A 24,852-nucleotide genomic window follows, 5' to 3' on the forward strand; every position below is an offset into this window, starting at 1 on the left:
CTATTCTCGTTTATGAATATTCACTGCCCCATCTTGAGGGAAGATTATTATTTTCCTGTCCTATTGGTGTCAGGCTCAGCCACGTGACTTGCTTTGCCCAGTTAACTGTCTGTAGAAATAATGGGTGTTGTTCCTATATGAATCAGGGCATGGTTTGCCTGCTCATGGTCCAGAGAGAGGCTGCTGCTGCAGCATCCTGGGTCCTGGCTAGGTGATGAAGAAACCGGCGGTAGAGGCAGGATGGACATTTAGCAGGAATGAGGAATAAATCCTAGTTGTTGTGAGCCATTCGAGGGATTGTTGTGAAGATTACATGCTGAGTGCTCAACACCACTTGGCTCATTGGAACATTGTAAATGATTATTTGTCTTTTTTGGCTGTCCTGCATCTATCCCTTCTTCCTATGTGTATGGGGTCCCCTCCTTCAGGATGGTAATGGTGGGGGCACTTCAGCACCTGGGGAAGCCAAAGGGAGGAGATCCATCCTATCTCTACCATCGGATCCAGGCCCGCCAACCAAGTACACACACCTGATTGATTTGGTCAAATGATACAAAGACAAAAAACTATATCCTCTCAGGGTACTTGAGGTAGGTGCTGATGATGGCAATGGGTTTTTCAGGAAAGGGGGGCATCCTTGACTAGACTTGTCCCTGCAAAAAGATGTTTGCTGTGTTCCCTAGTTATTGAACTTCTAGAACTCACTTGGTTCTTGCTTGACTTCCAAGACTGAGTTCCCAACCTCCAATTAAATCTGTGTGCCCTTGATATCCTCCTAATAAAGGGCTTGTAAAAAAATTCTTGAGATAGCCAGATGTCATTTAGGTTGCTGAGAACAATATATGTTAAATCCCTTTCTCATTTTTCTCTTCTACCTCGCTACTGCTGTTTCTATGAATTGATGTAGTCTTTCTTTTCTTGGCCTAGAGTTCTTCTGTGAAGTGTCTAAATTGTGTTCCTTCTCAGGTTTTTAGCACCAAAACATGCTGATTATAATCTAAATGATGTTTCCTGGAAGTTTTGAGCTCTGCTTAAAATTTATAAAATGAATGAACATCCTTTCATGAAAAATACTCATCTGACCCAAACTCCCTGCCCCCCAATTCCCCCCACCCCAAGCCAACATGCACACACATTTAAACTAGTCTTATTGTCATCTGTTTCTTTTGGGATCTTCTTTAGTCTCTAACATAGTTACTTTCTCTCTCTGTCTTTTTCGTTCTTCAGCATTTACTTTGTGCCAGGCACTGTGTCAAATGTTTTTCTCATTCTAGCAGAGATTGCTGGCTGCCTACTCAACTTCATTCTCTCCCTTTTCCTTGATCACAGAACCCCTAAAGTGCCCAGGCTAACACACACGCACACACATGCACACGCACACACAATTTCTCAGTTTCTCTCGCAGAGGGAGCGTCTATTGAATTTTACATAGAAGTTGTTGGATAAGGCTTCCAAGAAAGTTATTTTAAGAGACCTGACTCAGCTACCAGGTGCTACTTTTGCCTTTTCCCCTTTCCTTCTCCTTGTTTGGACATGAATCAGTCTGGAGTTCTGGCAGCCATTTTGTGACATGAGGAAGTCCTGAGACTGAAAGCCTTTATTAAGCATGCTGGAGCAGAAAATTAGAAGGCTTCTAGGTCCCCGATGAAAACGTGGAGCTGCAATACCAACTATAGACCACCTACCTCCGCCACCTTCATGTTAAGTGAGGAAAAAAAATCTAATTTATTTAAATCATTGCTGATTTAGCTCTCTACTACTAGCAACCGGAAACACTTCTTTACCAATAAACAGATTATCATGTAAAAATCCTATAGGGTTTGTACTGTTGATCTCATTATATAGATGTGGAGCTTTAGGCTAGTTATACAATGTACTCAAGTTACTCATTCACTGGACAGTACTGGATTGACCCAGTATTGGATCACCATTGACCCAGTATCAGATGGGTCAGCATTTAAATGTAGGGTTTATCTGACAACAAAGACCGCGGATTCCTAATCATCATATTTTACTGCCTCCAAGTTGGGCATGTCACTATACTTTTAGCCCAATACAATTTGTGGGCCTCCTGGAGTAGGTGTGACTGCTGGAAATTTTCTTCCTGCTATAGATGCTCAGGATCTTCTTCTCTTTCACGTCCTGTTGAGCAAAAGGCATCTTTTTTGAATTTTGAGTAAATTAGTCCAATGGCCAACTCTGCGTGCAGACATACTTCCTTTCTCTTTCTTTGAATGCAAATTCCTAATTCCTTGGAAGAATCTAGGGGATTCCTAGAATCTAAGAGTCTAGGGGAATCTGTTGTTGAGTTGAAATCAGCTTCCAGTAAAGCTTGTATAATGTAGGAGGTGCTCAACAGATGTTGAACGGACTTATGAATTAACGAATGCTGTTTTCACAGCAGTCTCACCTGGGACACTGATTCCCAAGTCTTTCGGAGTCATTTTTGCGTCCTGTCTTGTTATGAAAAGTAGAAGCTGTGCTGTGAGGGAACCATGGCTGCCTGGGTGCGGTCCAGTGTCCCAAAACATCAACTGGCCTATCTTTGTCCTCTCTAAGGACTCATTTTTTCTGCAAGGTTTTGGTGAAAAGCTCTTACTACAGATTGTGGAAAGTGTCTTTGCTAATCAACGCAATCTAGCGGAGCGACTGGGCACAGGCTTTGTAATTACAGAGAGCTACATTCCAATCACGGCTCTGGAAATCCTCACCTCTGTGTTTGTGGGCAAGTTACTTAAGCTGAGCCTCTGTTTGTCCATCTGTAAAAAGGGGACACTAATAAAATTCCCGTTCTTATAAGGATTATAGGAGGGAATGTCTGAGAAGCATTTAGCAGAGTGCCTAATTCATAGTACGTGTTTAAAAATGATAGCAACTATCCTTAGTGAAAATGGTCACTCCTGGTTAGAAACATTTCTTAATCCTTCAAGCCGAATTAACCATCCCTCAGCTGTGGCTCCTCAGCGCCCCATATCTTTCACGGAACGTAGACTATCTCAGAAAGTTTAGCTGATGCTAAGCCTGTCTCTCAACTATGCTAAAGTCCTCTGAGGGCAGGACTTTCCTTTAAATCTCTAGTAACTGCCACAAGAGAAGTGCCCTATAATTGAAGAAAGAAAGCAAAAAAGAATATAACACAATGCCTTTGTGATAGGAATAAATATGGGAGTTGAAATAAGCTAGTAACAGGCGAGCTCCTAGAGCAGTTTCTGGTTTTCAATCTAAGAAATTTTGAAGGGCATGTTCCCTGGTTGAGGCTGGGGAGGGGAGGGCTGGGGAGGGTTCCTCGTATAGGCCCCGGCTGGCCCTGGTTTGCCTCAAACACAGAGACACATAATTCAGCAGCGGCTGATTCTGCTCACCGTTTTGAGTTGGAATAGAGAAGGTTCACTTATCATAACGCTGAAAAAATAAAAATGAGAAACCTTCCTGAAATATACTTCTTTCAGTATTTTTTAATAGAATTACCGAAGATTAACTCCTGAAGTTCTTGTTTATGCTTTCATCACCAGGCCTCAGCCCTTTATCTGGTGAAATTGGATGCCAAAGTGTAGATGGGGAGAGGGTCTCAGAAACTTTATAAAATTTGTCTGCAGCGTCTTAATTACTGTAATATTTTTAATAACTCTAGTTGTAGCTATGTTAGGAATAATCAATTCTTATTTGAGAGAAAAGGTCTGGATTGTCTTCACAGATATGGACTTTAATCATGCTAGCCAGAGGAAATAATTCACCTGCTAAGAAATGAAGCTAGGCTCTGCGCAAAAGTCAACCAGGAATTTTTTTTTTTCTTTTTTTCTTGTTGAAGGATCTGGATAACAAATGCTGTTCAGTAATGTAGTTGTCATAAATGTGCTTTGAAATGACATTAACTGATTGCTCCTATCATATCAACAGCCTAAGTTAAAAGCTCCCAAGGGAATTTAACTTTAAACATACAGCTGGTTGGAGGAATGACAAAAAAGCAGCCCTGGCTGATTAAATTTAAATTTACAATGGGATCATGGCTGAAACCCAACTCTCCCAGGCTTGCTGGAAGAAATACAGCGCTGAGAAAATTTTAGCCTAAAGACTAAACAAATGTGGGGCCTTTCTAATTCACCACCTCCTTTTGCTCATGACCACCGGCAACAAGGTGCCTACCCCTTTCCCTTCTCCAAACTTGGAATTTTCCAGAGGCAAAGGCTGAAATCGGATCAGGGAAAAGGAATTCGCTTGTACAACTCTTAAATGTCAAGGCAGTCCTGAATGAATGGGTAGTGGCTCCTGTTCACCGCGGACGCCTTAAAATAGGTTCCCCGAGCGGGTGGCCTGGAGCAGGCATCATATTTAGCTTAGGGCTCCTCGGGCCAGGTCAGTCCCTGCTAGGTGGTTGCTCCCCAAAGCTGGACGCTAGGAAGGTCATAGGCCAAGACTCACTCGCCTGCCTCGCCCAGTCTCTACCTTAAGAGGGCTGCCTGGGGTACTCCCTGCCTATTTGTACCCAAGCAAATTACCCACGCTCCTACACACCCTTCCCCGCCCCTTCCCACCGAGGGCCGAGGGACCCTGACCCTGCGTCCATTCCGTGGCATGTGGCCAGCCGCACGCCAAGTATTAATAGAGAGGCGCGGGCTGTAGGAGGCTGGCACTGGAGCCTCGGAAGGCAAAGGGAAAGCAGCGCCGAGCGCGCGCCCTCGTCCCTCCCCTTGCAGCGGCGTGCGCCCGGCGGCTGCCGCCTGCACCTGCGGGTCCCCAAGGGGGGCGCTGCCTCAGCAACCGCAGCCGTCGCCGCCTAGACTGTGGGAGCCGCGTCCGGGAGCAGCCCGGAGTGGGGGAGCAGCGATGAGCAGCGATCCGGACCGCGAGTGCCCGGTAGACGGTAACGACTCGCTTCGGCGGGGCTGCATTTTTAGTCCTTAACCGCCCCCCACGAGAGTTTTCCTCTTCCGGGTGCTGGTTGACCTGGGGGACGAGGAGGAGTGTTAGTTCTTCGGAAAGCGGCTGGGGCGGGTAGGAAGTCCCCACCTTCATGGATTTTTGCACCCTTTTCTGCACCTTTTAGGGTTATTTTTGGAATTAAGCTAACTTTCGTAAAGCGCGGACAACTGCGCCTGGAACATAATGGGCACCGGGCAGGTTTGTTAAATGAAACGCAAATTGGGCTTTCACTGCTTGGCGCGCTGCTGCGGGTATCCGTAGGCAGAGTGGAAGTACCTTCCCTGAAAGAAAGATGGTTTTGCTTCTACTAGGAGACATGCATGGCATCACCCCCGCCCTCCCACCTCCGCCCCGCTGCTCTACACACAGGCATTAAGAGGCTACTTTGATCTTACACAGCGAGTGATGCCCTAATGCTTGTGGAGGGGGAGACCCGGACGTTAGTTGTTTAAAGACGGCGTTGGGCAGCAGAAGTCCCAAACTGACTTTGTAACTCCGGTGTCACTTAGTTCCGCTGTAAAACAGGGGCTACCAGCTTTTGCGAGAGAAGGGTCCAGATAGCTTTTGGACGTATGATGAAATACTCTGGACCCTTTTCCCACCAAAATTCACCTGTAGATACACAAGTTTGGATGTTTGCTGAAGATTTCAAGCTAGATCCCTTAACTGCCTGCGTGTCCCCCTTGGTTAAGAACCTCTGCTTGGAAAGGTCATTATTATCGCTATTCAGGCATTTTCACTAACTAGTTAATTGTTGACCTTTTAGGAGGAGCCCTCCTCCAGGAATAACTCCTCCTTGCATCAATAACCCTTTCGGATTGTACTGAACACGGCTTAATGAAGCTGCGTTAAGTTGAAATTCCCTGGGGTCTGGGGCTCGACAGGTGCGTCAGGTACGCTGGTCTGGGTTCCCTGTGGATCAGTCATTTTCAGGGTGGGGAATTTTGCGCAGTAGTTGGCAGAGCAAGAACCACGTGCTGTAAGAACCATTTCATTCCTGGCCTGTAAAAAAAAAATTTTTTTAAGTTACATTGTTATGGTTTTCATTTATATGGCATAAAAAACTGGCACTTTAAACTGCTGGAGCTTTTTGTTAAACTATTACTTTTGTGTTGATAGGGTCGGCATGCACTGTAATTTAAGACATTTGGCTCGAGAACTGATTGAGAAGTATAAATTCAATTGTTGATGTAAAAAATCCTAATAACGTGGCAGGCTTCTTCATGCGAAGCAAAGATGAGCAGAACAGTGGTGTCTGACTGCCATACCCTGCACGGTTTTGTTTGTTTGTTTTGTTTTGTTTTGAACCTTAATTCCTGTTTTAAAGCCATACGCCCTTTAGAACTCTGATGGAAGCATAGAAAAATTATCTATTCTTCCTAAATTAAGCATGTGTCCTGTAACCAGGCATGTCTGTAGCCTGTGATGCCCTCATGTATGCCATATATGAAGGGTGAAGTGTGAAGTTCAACCTTCAGTCTGAATTCCGGAGGACACCAGAAGGCTTTGGCCACTATTTGGTTATCTTGAGCCAGCGATAAGTCGATGACATGCTTAATAATACTTAATTGTGCCAAATGCTTGCTGTGATATCTTAAAAGACTCTACGATATGTATCTGTCAGGCTTAGTAAATTTCCAAGTATGTATGACAAGATCGTGCAATGTGACATTTGACGAGTATATTAAATGAGATGCCTGTTACAGACCTATACATCGGGGAAGAATGTCATAGGGAATCCTGTTGCAGATCAAGAATTCTTCTTCTAGGGGCCAGCCCGGTGGCGCAGCAGTTAAGTGCACACATTCTGCTTCGGTGGCCCGGGGTTCCCTGGTTTGGATCCTGGATGCGGACATAGCACCGCTTGGCAAGCCATGCTGTGGTAGGCGTCCCACATATAAAGTAGAGGAAGATGGGCATGGATGTTAGCTCAGGGCCAGTCTTCCTCAGCAAAAAGAGGAGGATTGGCAGCAGTTAGCTTGGGCTAATCGTCCTCAAAAAAAAAAAAAAAAAAGAAAAAATTCTTATTCTACTCTATGCTTCTATACAATTTATGATCTTGCTATAGTATATCCAAGAGAAGTTTAGGCAATTCATGACATCAGACTCAAATTTTAATTTCACTAAAAATAAAGAATTTTTTGGACTCAATATTTTCCCCTATGGTTCGAAATAACAACACAAACCTTCCACATAATTGAGCCTGCAAAGTCATGTTTTTATTTTTATTCAGCTTTGATTCTGGTTGAAACATTTTTAAAATGAAAGCAAATTTCAAGTTTTAATGGAAGGGGGCAGAATTTTTTTCTGTTTTTTTCTGGTACATTGTAATAAAATTGAAACCGTGACATTCAGGAACAATATTTCTGGGTAATTTTTTCTTTGCCCTGTCTTTATCTCTTCTTTTCCTTTCTTTCTGTAATGTTTTCACTTTTTTTTTTACTCCTTCTTATCATTATTTAAATGAAAGCCAAGGCCAGCCCTGTGGCTGAATGGTTAAGTTCATGCATGCGCTCTCCGCTTCCGCTTCCGTGGCCCAGGGTTTCCCTGCTTCAGATCCTGGGCGCGGACCTGGCACCGCTCGTCAAGCCATGTTGAAACGGTGTCCTACATAGTAGAACTAGAAGGACTTACAACTAGAATATACAACTATGTGCTGGGGGGCTTTGGGGAGAAGAAGAAGAAGAAAAAAAGAAGATTGGCAACAGATAGCTCAGGACCAATCTTAAAAAGAAAATTTTTTTTTAATAAATAAATAAAAAATAAATGAAACCCACTGCAGGAAAAATTCATCACCCGTGGATGATCTCTCATTTAGAATAAGAAGTGCTAACGTTTATTGAACACTTACTATCTGCTGTGCTGCGCTGCAAGCACTAGCATATCTCACCCTTATTAACAAGTCAATGGGAGGGGAACTACTATTGGCTGCTCTTTTTTTTTTTTTTTTTTTGAGGGTGACTGTCAGCTCTGTGCATTCAACATAGGTGATCTGACTCCAGAGCCCACACCCCCAACATCTGACCCAGGGCCCGCGCAGTCTCCTGCTGGGCCACGATGTTGAATGTCCACAAGTGACCAAGAACAGCATCCTTTGCCTGCCTCCTCAGGGATCACAGGAGGAATGCTGGAGTGGGCCCTGGAATGTGGCTCTAAGCTCATTGAAAGGACAGCAGCATTCTTTCCTCTTCCTCTCGGGTGGGAGAGATGGAAGGAAAGGCTATCAGTATTCGGAAGTCCACACTAAGGGCAGGGTTGCATGTGGCAGTCTGGTGGAGGCAGCTCACGCCAGCCCTCTCGCCAGGGTGGGGACGTGTGCTTTGCTGGTATGGCGGGAACACTTTGGTTGCTTGGAATGAAAGGCAGCTGGCCTTTCTGAGGGAAAAGGGCAGTGCCCCAGGGGACACACTCTCTAACAGCTGTTTTCTCGGAGCAGGTTTACCGGTCACATTCCTCTTAGGCCAAGGCAGATGGGTTCATTTTGGAAGGCGGTGCCCTGGGAGCAGGCAGACCCACAGTGGACCCCTGCTGTCTCCGTGGGTAACTGTGGGAACAGAGGAAGGAGAGAATACATAGCAAATACTCTAGCTTACAGCCTGCTCCCACTGCGGAGCTCTGAATAGTAATTTAACCTCTGTGAGTCTCAGTTTCTTCATCTGTAAAGTAGGGATAAAAACAACCACTGTTTAAAATTATTGTGAGGAGTAGGAATAATATACAGTGTCTGGCTGAGAGTAGACTGTCCATCAATAAACTTATTATATTCAGAAAATTGGATGTCGAGATTAATGAGGTAGCTGGAAAGTGTGTGTACCAGGCAACCTTACCGAAAGAAAGCCCAGGGTGTAATTCATGCAGCTGTCCAACACTACTGAGCACAATTTACCCGGGGCTGCAGGAAGTCTGTCAGATGTGTGATCAGCCACACACTCTGAGTGTTTTGTCTGCTGCTGCTCTGTCTTTGCAATCTGGGCTTTCATTTTTGGGAAAGACTGAGGAGAAGTTAATTTATATATTAAAACGGAAGGATGAGTGAAGAGTCCCGGAGATATGTGGGAAAGTGATTTTCAGAAAGCAATTTGGTCAATGGCATAGTGGAGTTACCCTCACAACTGACTTCAAGATTTCTATCCTTGCTCATCGATTTTTCTAGTGTAAGTAATTTGGTAAACCCTGTGTTGCCCATATCACAGCACTCTTCAAACTGTTTTGTAATTGTTTGTTTATGTCTGTGTTTCTTGCATAAAGTCCATGAGGGCATGGACCACGTCTTTCTGTTTACTGGATCCCCAGCATCTAGTAAAGCGCCAGGCACATAGTAGGTACATATAGTCAACATATATTTGTTGAATAAGTGAATGCACGAATGAAAAAGAGAGGGATGGGAGGCGACAATGCTTGATTGCTAAAATACTTTAATCCCTATTGCTTTTGCATTTAAGTTTTGAATTCATATTCACTTTTTCCTCCTGAGAGTTGTTTCTAATAGTGAAAATTTGTAAGTATTTACATGTCAATCAATAGGGCATTATTTAAAACATATAAAAATACTTTAGCTGGATGGCTTAAACAAATTATGATTGGTTATAAAACACTACGTGAAGGCATTCTGTTTTTGGAAAATGATCGTATATTGCGAGAGGCTCTAGGTGGACAGATAACAAAGGATTAATAGGTGTTGCCTCTGGATAGGTGGGATTGTGGATATCCCTTAAATTTGTTCTTTTTTTTGCTTGTTTATCTGTCTGATTCTTACGTCATGAACTTGCTTTCTTTTGTAAGGATTAGGAAACACAATACGAGAAACATATACCATAAAACAGAATCATAGATTGCTTACCCTGCATCACCCAATCCCCTGTCACTGGACAACTAGGTTTTCTTCTGAACTAATTTTCCAGATTTGCCTTCCTAACTCTTTTTGAACATTTAGATAATTTCCAGCTCCTCAGGGTTATAAAGTAGCATAATTCATTTAAAAGAGATGAGTAATTGAAAAAGAAACTCAAAGTGAAAAAGAAGGCTGACTCAAAGCCAGTGAGGAAGGATATTAACTTTCCAACCTGTTGCCATGTTGAATGCATTGCTTTGCTGCAAATCATGGTTAAGCTAACTTATGGTCTCCCCTCTGCCCTTGGCTTTCCCTCCCTTGTTATGTAAAAATATTATAACAGTTCATGAATACCTAATTTGTAAGTGTTCCCTAATTGTTTTGTGTCTGTACCTGAGTAGCTTTCAAGGCGGCTACTGTTGAGTATTCTTTCTGTATTTACAGAGTTAGCTCCAGGAACAAGAACCTTTGTACAATAGGGTGGCTTCTTCCTTTCAAAAGAAAAAGAAAAAAATCAGCATTCTTTGGCAATAGAGGTGTGAATGAGTAAACTTTAACCTTACATATTTATATACTTTGCAGAAATTATACTGCTGCTTCTACACCATTCCTGGGAACATCATGGTATTGTTTCTTTCTAACGTCTCCTTGCTTCTTCAGTTTTCAGACTGAGAAGTGGGACCTTGGGCCTCTTTTTCCAGAATCCGCCAGCAGCATCACTTTTTCTTCCATGAGGGGAACTGCTTTTCAGTCTTGAAGGAAATCCTTACCTAGTTTTTGAGATTTTTCCCTCACCGGCACTCTGATAATCTCACCAAGTGTCCCTGAGACCCCATCCCCAGCCCTCCTATAAAGCCCTGATCTCTTGCATTGAGGGTGATACCCCTGTTCCATCCCACTGTGGTAAGATGGGTATGGAAAGGGAAAAATACCTAAAAGAAAATAATATCCCCAAAATAGAATCCCTTCCCATTATAACTCTGGTATAGTCCCCTTCACACTTTCCTTTCACCTTGAGTTTCGGATGATTCCTGAGAATCATGGAACTCCATGGTGGTTGGTTCTGTTTTGTGTTTATTAAACTCCTTTCAGATTGTGAGGGGTTGCATCTATAGAACAGCCAGCTATCATTTTATACACTTGGAACCACCACCTAGATGGAGAAATATAATTTCTCCATTGTCCTAGAAGCCCCTATCGTGGGCCCCATTCCAGTCATAGCCCCTTCCCTCCCCTATGAATTACCATTACCCTGGCGTTGATGGTAGTTACTTTCTTGCCTTTTTTATAGTCTAACCATCCAAGTATGCATTCCTAGACTTAACGATCTAGACTTACCCATTTAAAAAATTATGATATATGTTTTAATTTGTATTGTAGGTTTACCCTCCTGTCTCTTTCTATGCTTATAATTTATCTGTTGAAGAACCTGGGCCATTTGGCTTATAGAATTCTCTACAATCTGGATTTTGCTATTTGCATGCTCATGGTTCAACATTTTCCTTGAAGGTTACCTTCTTTTGAATTCCCGTTTATAGCACCCTAGCCCTTCCTCCTTCTGTATACAACAGGCACTCTGTTATTACCAAATATAAAGAAGTGAGGTGACATACTACTTTGGAGTCTGGGTACCACTGGTTAATGAACTCTAGACATAACCTTGGGCATGCTGCCCAGATTCTCTGGTCCAGCTTCCTCATCTGTAACTAATAACAGAACCATCTCGCAGAGTCCTAGTGAGAATTAAATGAAATGATACCTGTGAACCTTTAGCACATTGCCTGGCTCATTCATTGTAAGCGCTCTATGTACATTAACTGCTATTATTAGGAATATCATTGTTAAGTGGAGGCGAGTGGCAGGCTACACTTGGGACTGAAGCTCTGAGGCACCATATCAATTCCATTATCTTTTTTTGATCCACTGCCTATTTTATGCTTTTTGCCAAGAACTTTAGGTTGTGACCCTGCACACAGCAATACAGATTGGGACTTATAAGTTCTATTTATCTGTAGAGGCTGGATGCCCCAAAGCAATCAGAATCCTCTAGTCCTCTCTGTGCAGCACAGCTGTGGTGAGGAAAGGGGTTGCAACGTGCATTATTCGCATGAAGGTAACCCCCGTGGGGAGGAGTTTACATTCTGCTTGAACAGGCTCTAACAGCTCAATGAAGCGTCGCTATCCCTCCCCCACTCCCTCCGGCCCTGGCTCTGCCTGCTTCTCGCCAGCCCGTGTTTGCTCTGGTTGCACCCACATTTTGCTCCGATAATGCGGTGACTTTGTGTAGTTTCTCTTGGGGGAGCATCTTGCTTACTTTTGCAGAACCTCTGGCTACTGTAATCAGTGGTAAGAAATCACCTCTTTCTCCATATTCCTACGTCCCTTGGACGTATCTAGTCCTCTTGGCCAAGTTACATTTCTTAGGCTAATCCTTAAATTCCAGAAACAACCATGAAATCATTTTATCTATTAGGTCTTTTATTATTAGGCAATCAAGCATTTTATTGAACTTTTCATATTCAGCTCCTCAGTTCTTGCCTTAACTTCATTAAACATAATGAGCTGGTTGAAAATTGATGCTCTCATTTACTAATCATTTCAAATATTAGTAATTTGGGAGACTTATGGGGCACTTTTGTAAACTTTTATATTTTAAGCCTTTTTTTGACCTATGTTCAGAATTTTCACATTTTTTTCTCTTTTATTTTTGATCTCTTGATTAATTTTCAAACAATTATTTCTTCTCCCTACCATTAGTAATAATAAAATGCTGGAGTGCATTAATTATTTAGAAATAGGGTTTAGTTTGAAAACTGTAAATTCCGGGTTATTTAAATGATAATAGATTGCAAAATAGCATGTACAATGAGTCCATTTTGTTGAAAATTAATAATCTATTTATACATACGGAACTGGAACTGAAAGAATATACAGCTGGGGATTAAAAGTAGTTGTGTATGATTGGGTGGATCATGGTTTTTTTCTTAGGTTCTTCTGCTTATCTATATTTTCTGTAATGAGTCAGCATTGCTTCTGGCAGAAAAAAAAAAAGGAAAAAAAAGCAATTTTAATTCAGTAGAGGAGAGGCTTGGGGATGGGGTTTTTGTTTTGCTTAAATGTTTTTCTCATTCACTTTAGGCCAGGCTTTTCAGCCATACTCATCTGGTTTGGTTTTTATCTTCTTACACGGGCACAAATGTCATTTCTATTGTTCAAAGAAATTCTTACACTGGAATCTAAATGTGTTCTAATTAATACCCCATTGCTGAATTCTTAGATTGTTCCAACATTTTTTATCACAAACGTGATAGAGGGAAAAATAATTGGCTGAAAAGATAGAAGCAAAAAAAAAAAAAGAAATTGTGAGAACACAAGAAAAGGATTAACAATATTTTAAGACACAATATAGAGTTGAAATTTAGCTCAGGAGGGCGTCAGGATTGCCATTCCTTGGAAATCTGGTGACTGGAAATATTTCTTTTCGACAAATGTTCATCTTGAACAATGTTGCACTTGGTCAAATTGCCGTTGGACAAACAGTAGGTTGCTGTCAGGGCAGTGAGGGGAAGGACTGGGTTTGAGCTTTGCTCTCATAAAGACCATGGCTCAGTTTCTGAGTCCAACAGCAGGGAGGCCCTTTTCTGAGCATTGGTTGACTGCCCAGTACAAGGGAGGCGATAAGAAACAACACTACTTACCTCATGGGGTTTGGTGAGAACATATGTGAATTACCTGGCACATTGAAGATAAGTCTTTCCTATCCTCCTCCCTCAATAAATATTTATCACATTGAATTATATGGATAAATATGCATGGAACTCTGTGGGGAGTATGTTTTAAGATATAGCTTAGTTTAAATAAATCCTCCAAACTAAATAGCAATTGCATTGTAAAATGAGGAAAGGAGATCTTTGACTTCTTTCACTCCTAATAGAGTAATTGAAAAGGGGACAGTGATTTTTAATATTCTTCCTGCTCAGAAGTGAGACAGCACAGATAGAGAATACAATAAAAAGATATAACGTGGGGGATAGATAGATTTTTTCTGTTTGCTGTTTTTGCTATGGATTAAGTTATGGTGGTTGAACTCAACATCTCCTTGAGCCTGTGCAGAGACAAGTCTTATCTCTGGTGGGTTTAGGGAATGGAAGTTGGTACTGCTTCTGTTGCTGCCACTGCCTTAAGAACCATTCCTTCAACAGGCACTGCACACTTGTACATGAAATGAATCACAGAGACCTCCAATGTGGGACCTCACGTGATGCTCATTTTATGAACAATACATCACAAAATTCTCATGTAATGGAATTATCACAGGGCAGGTATTCCTGTGCCCTAGCTGGACTTCAGCCCATGTCCCCAGATGTGGTTTAAATACTTTACTTCTTTACAAGTTCTTTACAACCATACAAGTTGTCTTGTCTGTGACTTCTGTGGTTGGGGCCCTTCAAGCCAGGGTTGTGTCCCAAGTGTTGGTCCTCGGACCCAAGAGGGTACCATAGAATGCATCTTTGCTGTTCCCTTCCTTTTCTGTACTGGTGGTGGAATGGGAAAATTTGGTAGACTAAGAGATGGAAGCATTTGGAGTCGGGTGAGCAAATAGGATATTTAGAGCTGAAGGATGTAGGTGAGTGGGATACCAGTTGTATATTCCACAGCTGACTATGTCACTGTTAATCTCTTTAAAAGCCAAAGACTTAAAATTTGTATTAAATTTTCTTTTTAAGATTTACAATAACATCAAAAATAATAAATATTTAGGAATAACCTAAACAAGAAGGTGAAAGACTTGTACATGGAAAACTTCAAGTACCGCTGAAAGAGATTAAAGGACACACAAATAAATGGAAAAACAACTCACGTTCATGGATTGGAAGACTTAGTGTCTCAGATCCCTATACTACCCAAAGCGAGCTACAGATTCAACACTATCCCTACCAAAGTGCCAAGAGCATTTTCTGAGGAAATAGAAAAATTCATCCTAAAAATCATATGGAACCTTAAGGAACCCCCAAATAGTCAAAACAATTTTGAAAAAGAAGAACAAAGTTGGTGGACTCACAATTCCTGATTTCAAAACATATTACAAAGCTACGGTAATCAAAACAGTGTGGTACTTGCATAAAGACAGACAAACAGATCAATGAAATCACTAAGGAGCCAAGAGATAAGCAATTATGTATATGGCCAGATGATCTTCAACAAGGTGACAAAACACTGAATGAGGGAAGGACAGTCTCTTTAACAAATGGTGTTGAGACAACTGGATATCCACATGCAAAAGAATAAAATTGGACCCTTATCTTACACAATATATGGAAATTAAGTAAAAATAAACTTAAGACCAAAAACTATAAAATTCCTAGAACAAAACATATGGGAAAAGCTTCCTGACATTTGATTTGGCAACAGTTTCTTGGATATGACACAGAAAGTACAGGCAACAAAAGCAAAAATAGACAAATGGGACTACATCCAACTTATAAACTTTTGTGCATGAAAGGACACAATCAACAGAGTGAAAAGGCAACCTATGGAATGGCAGAAAATATCTGTAAACCATATATCTGATAAGGAGTTAATACCCAGAATATATAAATAATTCCTATAATGCAATGACAAAAAATCAAATCCAATTAGAAATGGGCAAAAGACTTGAAAAGACATTTCTTCAAAGATGATATACAAATAACCAACTAGTATATGAAAGATGCTCAACATCACTAATCATCAGAGAAACGCAAATCAAAACCACAGTGTGAAATATCACCTCACACATATTAGGACGGCTACTATAAAAAACCAGCAAATAACAAGTGTTGGGGAGCATGTGGAGAAACTGAAACTCTTTATATGATTCTAAAATGCTGCAATTGCTATGGAAAACAATGTAGAGGCCCTTCAAAAAATTAAAAATAGAACTACCATAAAACCCAGTAACCCCACTTCTGGAAAAATATCCAAAAGACTTGAAAACAAGGTCTTGTAGAAATATTTGCATACCCATGTTCGCAGCAGCACTATTCACAATAGCCAAGAGGGAGAAGCAACCCAAATGTCCATCAATGGATGAATAGTAAAGAAATTGTGGTATATACACACAGTGGAATATTATTCAGCCCTGAAAAAGGAAGGAAATCCTGTCACTTGCTACCACATGATGGTATTATGCTAAGTGAAATAAGCTAGGAATAAAAATACAAATAATTTATAATTCCACTTACATGAGGTGTCTAAGTGGTCAAATTTATAGAAACCGGAAGTAGAATAGTGGTTACCAGGGCCTGGGGAATAGGAGGAGAAGGGGAAGTGTTTAATGGGTATAGCGGTGAAAAAGTTCTGGAGAGCTATTTCACAACAATGTGAATATACTTAACACTAGCGAGCTGTACACTTAAAAATGATTAAGACGGTAAATTTTATATTGTGTAGTTTTTACCATACACACAAAATATCCAATTTAAAAGCAAACAAGGGGCCAGCCCAGTGGCACAGCAGTTAAGTTAGCATGTTCTGTTTCTTGACGGCCAGAGGTTCACTGGTTTGGATTCCAGGTACGGACATGACACCACTTGGCAAACGCCATGCTGTGGTAGGCATCCCATGTATAAAGTAGAGGAAGATGGGCATGGATGTTAGCTCAGGGCCAGTCTTCCTCAGCAAAAAGAGGATGATTGGCTGTAGTTAGCTCAGGGCTAATCTTCCTCAAAAAAAAAAAAGGAAACAAAAAAAAAAAGACTTTTAAGGATAGAAAAATTTATAAAATAATTTAAAAACTAACTTCCCTCGCTGAACAAGTTTAACTTTCTTTTGTGTATCTTGGCATTGCCATTGTGAGCACTGATCATGTTGTAACATTTCACAAGAGATGGGATGTGTCCAGCTGTTTGTTTATCCCTTCACTGAAGGATGTCAGATTGCCCTTCTTGAGGTCTCATATTTTTCTTTGTACTGTTGCTGACTCCTTCATCATGATCTCCCATGAGTGTCACTTATATTTTCTTTCTTCTCTAAAATCCTAGTAGCATCTTTAATCACCATTTGCCACACTTCCTCCAGTTTATTGCTTTTTAACAAGCTTGGTCATCATCTAATCTTCTGTTTTTTAGCCCACAGAAGGTTGGAATTGTACACGATGTAAGGCAGATTCCTCTGAATGAGATGCGAAGAGATCTACCATAAGAAGAATTTATATCTGTTACATTGACATCGTTTTATTATTTATTTACTTATTTTTGCATTCCCCTGTATTTGTAAGTATATTCTGGATATGTGATGTTGCCAGATCAGAAGCTTCCATATAAAGTGTACATAAATGAAAAAGTATTTTTATGTAAACGTATGCATGCGTAATTACAGTTCCTGGTCATGATTTGAAGAAACTGCTAACATTTTATTGCTTGAGAGATATTCACATAAACAGAATTGTCAGGTAAGTTCCACTTGGTGAAGAAAAATTATAGCTTTTTGTTTATTGAAGTGCACTGGGAGTATGATTGATCTTTAATCCTCATGGAGAGGACGATGCCTGCATATTCTCTCCTTATTGCTGTATTTCCACTGCTCCCGTCAGCAGTGCCGCTAAGAGAGTCCATAGTCCAGTTTACAGCAGGCTGGGCAATGGGGCTTCCCTCTTTTTTATCTTGCACATGATTTTTTAAGAGCTTTATTGAGGTATGATTTACATACCATAAAATTCACCTGTTGGAATGTGCAATTCAATTTTTAGTAAATTTGCAGAGTTGTGCAACCCTTACCACAATCCAATTTTAGAGCATTTCCCTTCACATGATATTTCAAAAAATATTGCTGTGCTTTTCTTCTGCTGTTTCTAAGTACCAGCTCTTCTCTGCAAGCAGTTGTCTGCCTGAGAGAGATTATGGTCTTTGCAGGTAGAATGCAAAGGGAAAGACAATGGCTGTTTAGATTCTGGTCGTCAAAATAGGAGTTTCAAAGCAAAACAATAGTTTTAGAAGCCCAGCTATTGCCTTGAGATGGGGTTTTCTAAATTCTTTGATTTCCCTTTAATACAACATACTAGGCCTGGAAGACAAAATCGTGGAGTTTTGTCCAGAGTACAGAGAAGATACTTTTGTGTACCTTTAAAGATTATCCATAAAGCTAGGGTCAAAAAAGTGGGATATTTAATATAGGAAAAGTCAATGAAAAGTCTCCACTTCTGGCATGAGGTGATAATGGGGGCAGAAAAAGATTGAAGCAAGAGAGGCAAGTGCTGAAAGACACATTCTTGGTTTCTCATCACTTGGGATCAAAGCCAAGGGCTGGGGGGCAGGGGGCAGTAGATAGTTTTATATGGTAGTTTTATGGAAACATTGAAGGCAACAACAGAGATTTTACCAGCTTCTCTCTTGGAGGAGGACACCTTGCAACCTCTTCAAAGCGAAAGTGATGGCTCGCTGAAGTTGGACGGAGAGGGAGAGGCTGGATTTAGCTCTCCAAGGGGAGGAGGTGCTGCAGAAAGACCCTCTTGTCCTCAGAGGAAGGTAACTGGATCAAGTACCCTTGAACCTCTGGAGGAGCCCTCTCTGATGAGGATGAAGGCAGAAACCAAGAGATGGACCTGCTCTATCGGAGAACTGACGAAGGCTGCAGCATAATCCCGGGGGGTCTGTACCATCACCAACAACCAATGTGAGGCCACCTCAGCCAGGGAGCACTCCTAGTGTGATGACCAAGATGAGAGAGAAGAGACCATGAATATGCCTCAGCCATGACAGCCAGGTGGGAAAGGAGTAAAGATGCAGAAAGCGAGATTGCCTGGAGACAAAGGTGCCAATGGACCGAGCACTGATCCAAGGATCCCACCATTCTTTTTCCATCAGGAAATTGAGCCACACATGCTTTCCTCCCCATGCACCTAGGAGCCAGCAAGAAGAATATGAGGAGAAGGGGAATGGAAATCTGAGAGATCAAGCATTTTTACACAGTAAAACTGAGCATTGCTTCAAGGGACTGTTTAATTTATTATATCTGACCAAATTTTAACCAGACTGGATTAAATAAAGTAAGTTTGGTTACCTCTTCCAGAAATGAGGACTCACGGGGAAGACAAGATTAATTAGAGACAAAAATAAGGATACTATATTTTCTCAGTACATCTGAGTGTCATAAAGGTAATGGTGCCACAAATAGCCTTGAAACAAATGAAATAGGCTGCTTCAGCCACTGATGTTGACACCAGCGCTGTCTTTGGGGAGTGCAGTTGCCAAAGATAAACATGCTCAAAGCTGGGTCTCAGGTCTGCTGATAAAGTGTCCCCTGGTAAGTGAGCTTAGTAGATATGTTCTCCATTTTTTAAAGAGGGAAAAGCAATGGGTGTCAAATGTTAATCAGTCATATTGTAATTTGAAGCCGAAGTGTTTCTTCATTCAGTCACGCCCACAAGCTCTCTGTTTAAGCAAAATAATAGAGAGAGGCTTTTGAGATAAAACAACTTTGCTGTGCCTGAAGTAGGCTCGTGGGCCTAAAGACCACCTGCTCAGCCTCTCCATCATTCCCTCTCCTGAGCCACCGCCACGGAGGTTCTGAAACGTGATAGGAATTCACAGTTCTGCAGAGCGTTGATGAAGAGCACTCTTAGAAATGCTGCAACGTGACTTATGTTAATCACATGAATAGGAAGTTAATTGAAAAATGGGCTTTAGCCTTAGAATCATTGACTGTTAGAGGGGCAAGTTGCCTTGCAGAGCATCATTTAACTGAGAGCATCATTTAACCAGAGAGGTTAAAGTACTACTAGCAGCCAGAAAATTATATAGGGCTAGCGTCGGGGCTAGAAGTCCCCAATCCCAAATTCCAGACTGTTCTTTCTATGCCTATTGTCAGAGCAGGCAATTAAAAGCACGAAAGCAACCCTATGAAATACTGATTAAATCAGAGTTGGGTTTTATATTTGTTTCCACCGGCATCTAACATGTCTTAGTGCAGCGTTAAGAATTTCAGCGTTCAGGAGCTTCTTACTGGGAAATAGTGCAGAGCAATTCTCTAAATTACTCGATGTCAGCAAGCCATTGGTAAATATCCAAATCTGTTTTGGTGATTTAGCTGCAGCATCGACAAATTTTAAATTTCCCTACTCCAATTTTTGCCTATTAAATGTATTGCTAAATCTTCCCTTTGAGTTTCTTAGCTGGTAAGACTGTTCTCAATTCAGCACTCTGGACACTGTGTTGTTTGAACTCCTAATACTTTGTATCGACTTACAAAATCAGTAGAGACTTAGTTGGTATTTTATGACATATCTGTTCTCTTAGATGATATGTGGGCCAAAAAATACAGACAAGGAACATGTTCCCTTCATGGGCATTTTCATTGTGGTATATTCTGTTATACCATCAGCTCAGTTTTATTTCAGTACCTAATTTGTTTGAAGCAGTGATAGAGGAGAAAGAAAATCTATGAAAAATTGAATTTCCTAATATTTTTCAGTGGCCTTATTTTTCAAGTTGATGGCACAACAAAAGAGAATTTTTGAAAGTAATTGTGGAACATACGTATGATGACAGTTTTGCCCAGAAGTGTTCAGTACAATATGTCAGCTTAGCAATTAATTGTTCTTTTATTGTTTCATGTGTGTTAGTCCAGTCTCCCCAGTGAGAGAGCCTGAATAGTTTGGTGGAAAGAGAAGAGATGTTGCAATCACTCATAGTTTGAATATCAGCTGTGCTGTTAACCATACTAGCTATCTGACCTCCACAAAGTTAATTAACCTCTCTGATCCTCATTTCCATATTTGTAGAATTGGGTACAATACTTGCCTCATAGGGTGTTATCAAAATTTGTGCAAAAAAAGTAATATAAGTGCCTAGTACAGTGTCTGTCTGGTCCACAGGCATTAAAAAATGGTAACCATTTGTTTCAATTTAGGTGTTCCAGAAGCAGACGCTGAGTCAAAGATTGAGCATAAGTAGTTACTTTGGAAGAGAGAGAGCCAATCGAGAAACTGGCACTTGGAAATCAGCTGGCTTACACATGGAAGGGACATCTGAAGAACTACCCTACCTCATTTTTTAACTATTATTACTTTTGATTATTGAATAACTTTTGTTTTCCTAGCTCCCTATCCTGTAGTGAGCTGAAGCCCCTCATACCAGCTCATGAGAGTAGTAAATATTCAGAAATGTTGTAAGCCAATTTTTAAACTATTAGTGCCTTGAAATTTGATAGGAGTCTTTATACCATAGAAATAGGCAAATGCTATCAATCAGGGTCTTTTTTCTTCAGAAACCAGTTTAAAAGCATACCACTGTCCCCATTCCTTTCCTCCCAGAAGATGGAGAATAGGAGTTACATGCATAGGCTCAGGAATCAGATAGACCTGAGTTCAAATCTGACGTCTGACATCTTTTAGCTAGGTAGCCATAGGAAAGTTATCTAAATTCTCTGACCCTCAGTGCCCTTGTTTGTAAAATATGGATGTATATAACTTGTACAGCCATGGTGAAGATTAAACCCAATAACATATTGTATGTAAGGAGCACTGTGGAATAAGGAATTTATTATAAGAGTTAAACCTTACACAATTGTGAAAGGAGCCAAGAAAGGAAAATTCCATAAGGGGGAATTGGAAATCAGAGAAAAGTCACTAATTAGCCCTCCGGAAGCACTGGCAAGAATGGACAAGTTGGAGTTTGTAGGGGAATCTGGGAATGCAGGCATGTACGGTTACCGAAGTGTGACTATGAAAAGAGCTGGAGAAAGAAAGCTGTTTTTCTGTGTAGCTGCCATCTCTGGGGATCAAGGACCGAGTATCGAGATGAAAAGAGAGTGGGGTCAAGCCACAATGTGCTGGCATGTCTGCAACTACTCATCACTGTATCTGACCTCAAAGACTGTCAGAAAGGCAAGGCCACTGCTTTACTTGTTCCAGAGTGTAGAGTCAAGAGCCACAGAAAATAATGGGTTAGGAAACCACTCCAGAGGACAGAGTCAGACACCATTCAAAATGTGCAACTCGTGCCTGGCTAGATTTCAGAACTGCTTTGGACCAGTGACTGCCCTGTGCTGCCTATTCCTTCCTGGAAGTGTCTATGGCAGTTACCCTGTCCTTCTTGCTATTGTATGTTTTGTTTGTTGTTTGAGGTTTTTGATAACTTGTGTTTTAGTTTATGGGTCCCTGGACCAAGAGCGGCTGCAACTGAGCAGTCTTATCTATTTGTATTCCTGATACAAGTCATGAGATCCTGGACTTCAAGTCTGTTTATACAATAGGATAAGATTTTGGGAGTCCTGGAATGGGAATGAACAAGTTGTGTGCATGGAAGGATATGAATAATTTGTGGTCAGAGGGTAGACTCTGATAGATTGCAAAGTGGCTTCAAATTCCTTCCTTTCTAGTGCGCATACCACTTTGCAATGTGACATTGCCTTCTGTCATCAAGAGATGAGCTTTTTCTCTGTATCTTTGAATCTGATTGTCCTTGTGACTTGCTTTGACCAACAGAGTATGACAGAAGTGATGTTGTATGCCATCCAATCTGAGGCCTCAAGAGGTTTTGCAGCTTTTGCCTTCACTGTGTTAGACCCTGCAGTCATCTTGTGAGGAAGATAACTCTAAGCTCTTTGATAATGAAAACCCACGTGGAGAGAGAGGTCCAGCTACCTCAACCTTCCCAGCTGAGCTCAATTCCCAGCCAATGCACAAGTGGATGCAGTTGTGTGAGCCCAGGCACGACCAGCAGCACCAACACGTGACCCAGCCACAGCATCAAAAGAAATAATACATCATTGTTGTTTGAAACTATGAAGTTTCGGGGTCATTTGTTACACAATTATAGATAACTGATATGCCCTCCCAATAAATTATTTTTCTGCTTAACTTAACCAGAGTGAGTTTTAGTTGTTTGTATCTACACAGAGTTTTTGTGGGGGATAAATGTGCTATTGTTTATAAAGGACTTACCAAAAACCTGGTACATAGTAAATGCTAAATAAATGCTATTATTATGTGAAATAGATTCTAGATGCTTATACAAGGTGAAGTTTGGACAGCCCTTAGAGGATCTGAGGGACCTGTAAAAGGGGGTACAAATGCATTAAACCATCTGAGTGCCACTAAATCTGAGTTCCCTCACATTCAAAATGAAGATATTTGCTAAATTATCTGTAAGTGCTTGTCAAGCTCTAAGATCCCATGATTCTACACAAAACTGGCCAAGAAACAACCTTGGCATATATTCTAGATGGATCCAAACCCCTGCCTCAGTGGGTGTCAGCTGTGGAATAACACATGCCAAGGTCTTCACGATCTGTTGTGTGCTGCTCTGTGAGTACTTCATTTATCAGCATCAGGGTAGTTATGAGATGTGTGGGCATCCCCCAGAGCACCTGCATTTGCCACGTCAGGGGCACCATCTAGAATGTAGTTGATGTGACTGTGTTGGCTCCCAGGTGAAAAATTTTAGAGTATTTTCTCTGATTTCCTATGGAGGCAAGGCTGATTCTGCGTAGCATAAAGGATGAGGAGGATGCTGGTGGCAGCCTCGCCCTCTTCTCTACTTCATGGAGCAATTCATCTCTGACTCCAAATTTGCATATCCCATTCAGCAATGCATTTGCCCTGCAAGTGACAGAGTCCTCCCTCCTTAGAAGACAATTTAGACCATCTATTTTTACTTAAAGATGCTTCTTGGAGAGGTCTTACTGCCATTCCGAGCAGCTTCTCAGTATATTTTTTCCAATCACATTTAATAAACTCCATGGAGCAATTTTGGTTGGTATAGTTTTCTGCATTTGTGGGTGGCCACACGTGAATGTCACAGCATGCGTGCTGAGGTGCCAACTAGCTGAGAGTAATTGCCCTCTGCTCACTTAGAAGATGATCTGCCAGAGGCCGAGGCTAGGAGGCAGAACCTTGGGCACAGATGAGCCTCATAGCAGAGTTAATCAACAGATCATGCAAATGAGGCACCCATTTATAGCATTTATTTAAATTGTCATTTAAATTGCTGGTTAAATGGAATACATTTAAAATCCTGAAGTCAACACTTGGGCAAATTGGTTTTAAAACTATATATTAAATTGCAGCACATTGCAATTTAATACATAGTTCCAAGATAATTGCTTATTGCTTTAGGAGTACAAAGTGTGTGTCCAAATACTTGAGTATGGTTGATGAGACACAAGAAGCAATATTTTCTTGTTTTCCTTTTTTTGGAAACAGGTAGAATGTGGTAATTATCAATATAATGTGTGAACTCAGGCTGTGTGGCTTTGAATTTTGGCTTTATCACTTACTAGCTGTGTGATTTGGGCAATTCTCTTCATCTCTCTGGCCTCAGTTTCCCTGCCTATAGAATGGAGTCAATAAAGATCTCTCCATCACAGGGTTATTAGGATGATTAAATGAAATAATCCATATAAGGTGCCTAGCTCAGTACCTGATCCATTGCAAATATCCAATAAATGTTCACTTTTGTTATTATTTTGTAAGTGTACTTATATTTTGTTTCCTTTATGACATACTACTACTAGAAAAGATAGTCACACAGGTGGATTGCATTATATTTCCTTTTGGCAGTATTGTTCTAGACTCTTTTTGCTGAAATAGTACTCTACCCATTGACCTCAAGCATCCAGACTTATACTTAAGTGGAATATTTTTAAAAAGAGAGAAAAACCACCATGTTTATTTTCTGGTGGTAACTGGGTGATCTCCAAGTTTTAGCAAACAATAAAAATAGATGAGAAACTCTGAGGGTCCAGAAAGTATACTTAGTAAGTTGTGTCTAGTTGGTTTTAACTTTCCTTAGTTGGAAGTGGCTACAGAAGCCAAGTTATTCAGAGTATTAGTTATGGTTCTCTAGTTTCACAGAACACAGAATGACTCTTACTCTCTAAAAGGGAGAATTTATTGGAAGGATCTTGGAGAACTCACAGAATTGGAGAGAAAACTAAATAACTATGCCTTGGAAAAGACAGGAGCCAAGGAAGCTCTGGAGATCTGGAATACTTGGGAGTTGGAGATGCCATAGAAGGGGGTAAACTTAACTGATGGCACTGCCAAGCCTGGGGAGAAGGGTGCTTCCAGTGGGATGCTGGTTGGTCCAAAAATGCCCTAAGAAAAAAAGCAAACTAAAACC

At 41.1% G+C, this 24,852-nt stretch overlaps 1 protein-coding gene and 1 long non-coding RNA gene across 2 annotated transcripts in view; one reads left to right on the forward strand and one right to left on the reverse strand.

Annotated features, from left to right (window-relative positions):
• Positions 1 to 4,598: 4,598 nt before the first annotated feature.
• Positions 4,599 to 24,852, forward strand: part of GADL1 (glutamate decarboxylase like 1) — a 157,782-nt gene continuing 137,528 nt past the window's right edge. Inside the window, exon 1 of the mRNA XM_046645449.1 lies at positions 4,599 to 4,861. Within this exon, the coding sequence (XP_046501405.1) occupies positions 4,825 to 4,861 (37 nt within the window). The 5' untranslated portion in view covers positions 4,599 to 4,824. The remainder of the gene's footprint in view (positions 4,862 to 24,852) is intronic.
• The window catches only part of LOC124229927 (uncharacterized), a 42,006-nt gene continuing 24,851 nt past the window's right edge, over positions 7,698 to 24,852 (reverse strand). The window contains exons 2-3 of the long non-coding RNA XR_006886022.1: positions 10,145 to 10,242; positions 7,698 to 8,464 (exon numbers count right to left, since the gene is read on the reverse strand). This is a non-coding gene — a long non-coding RNA (uncharacterized LOC124229927). The remainder of the gene's footprint in view (positions 8,465 to 10,144; positions 10,243 to 24,852) is intronic.

This window comes from Equus quagga, chromosome 1, assembly GCF_021613505.1.
Source record: "Equus quagga isolate Etosha38 chromosome 1, UCLA_HA_Equagga_1.0, whole genome shotgun sequence".
Taxonomy (NCBI): Eukaryota; Metazoa; Chordata; class Mammalia; order Perissodactyla; family Equidae; genus Equus; species Equus quagga.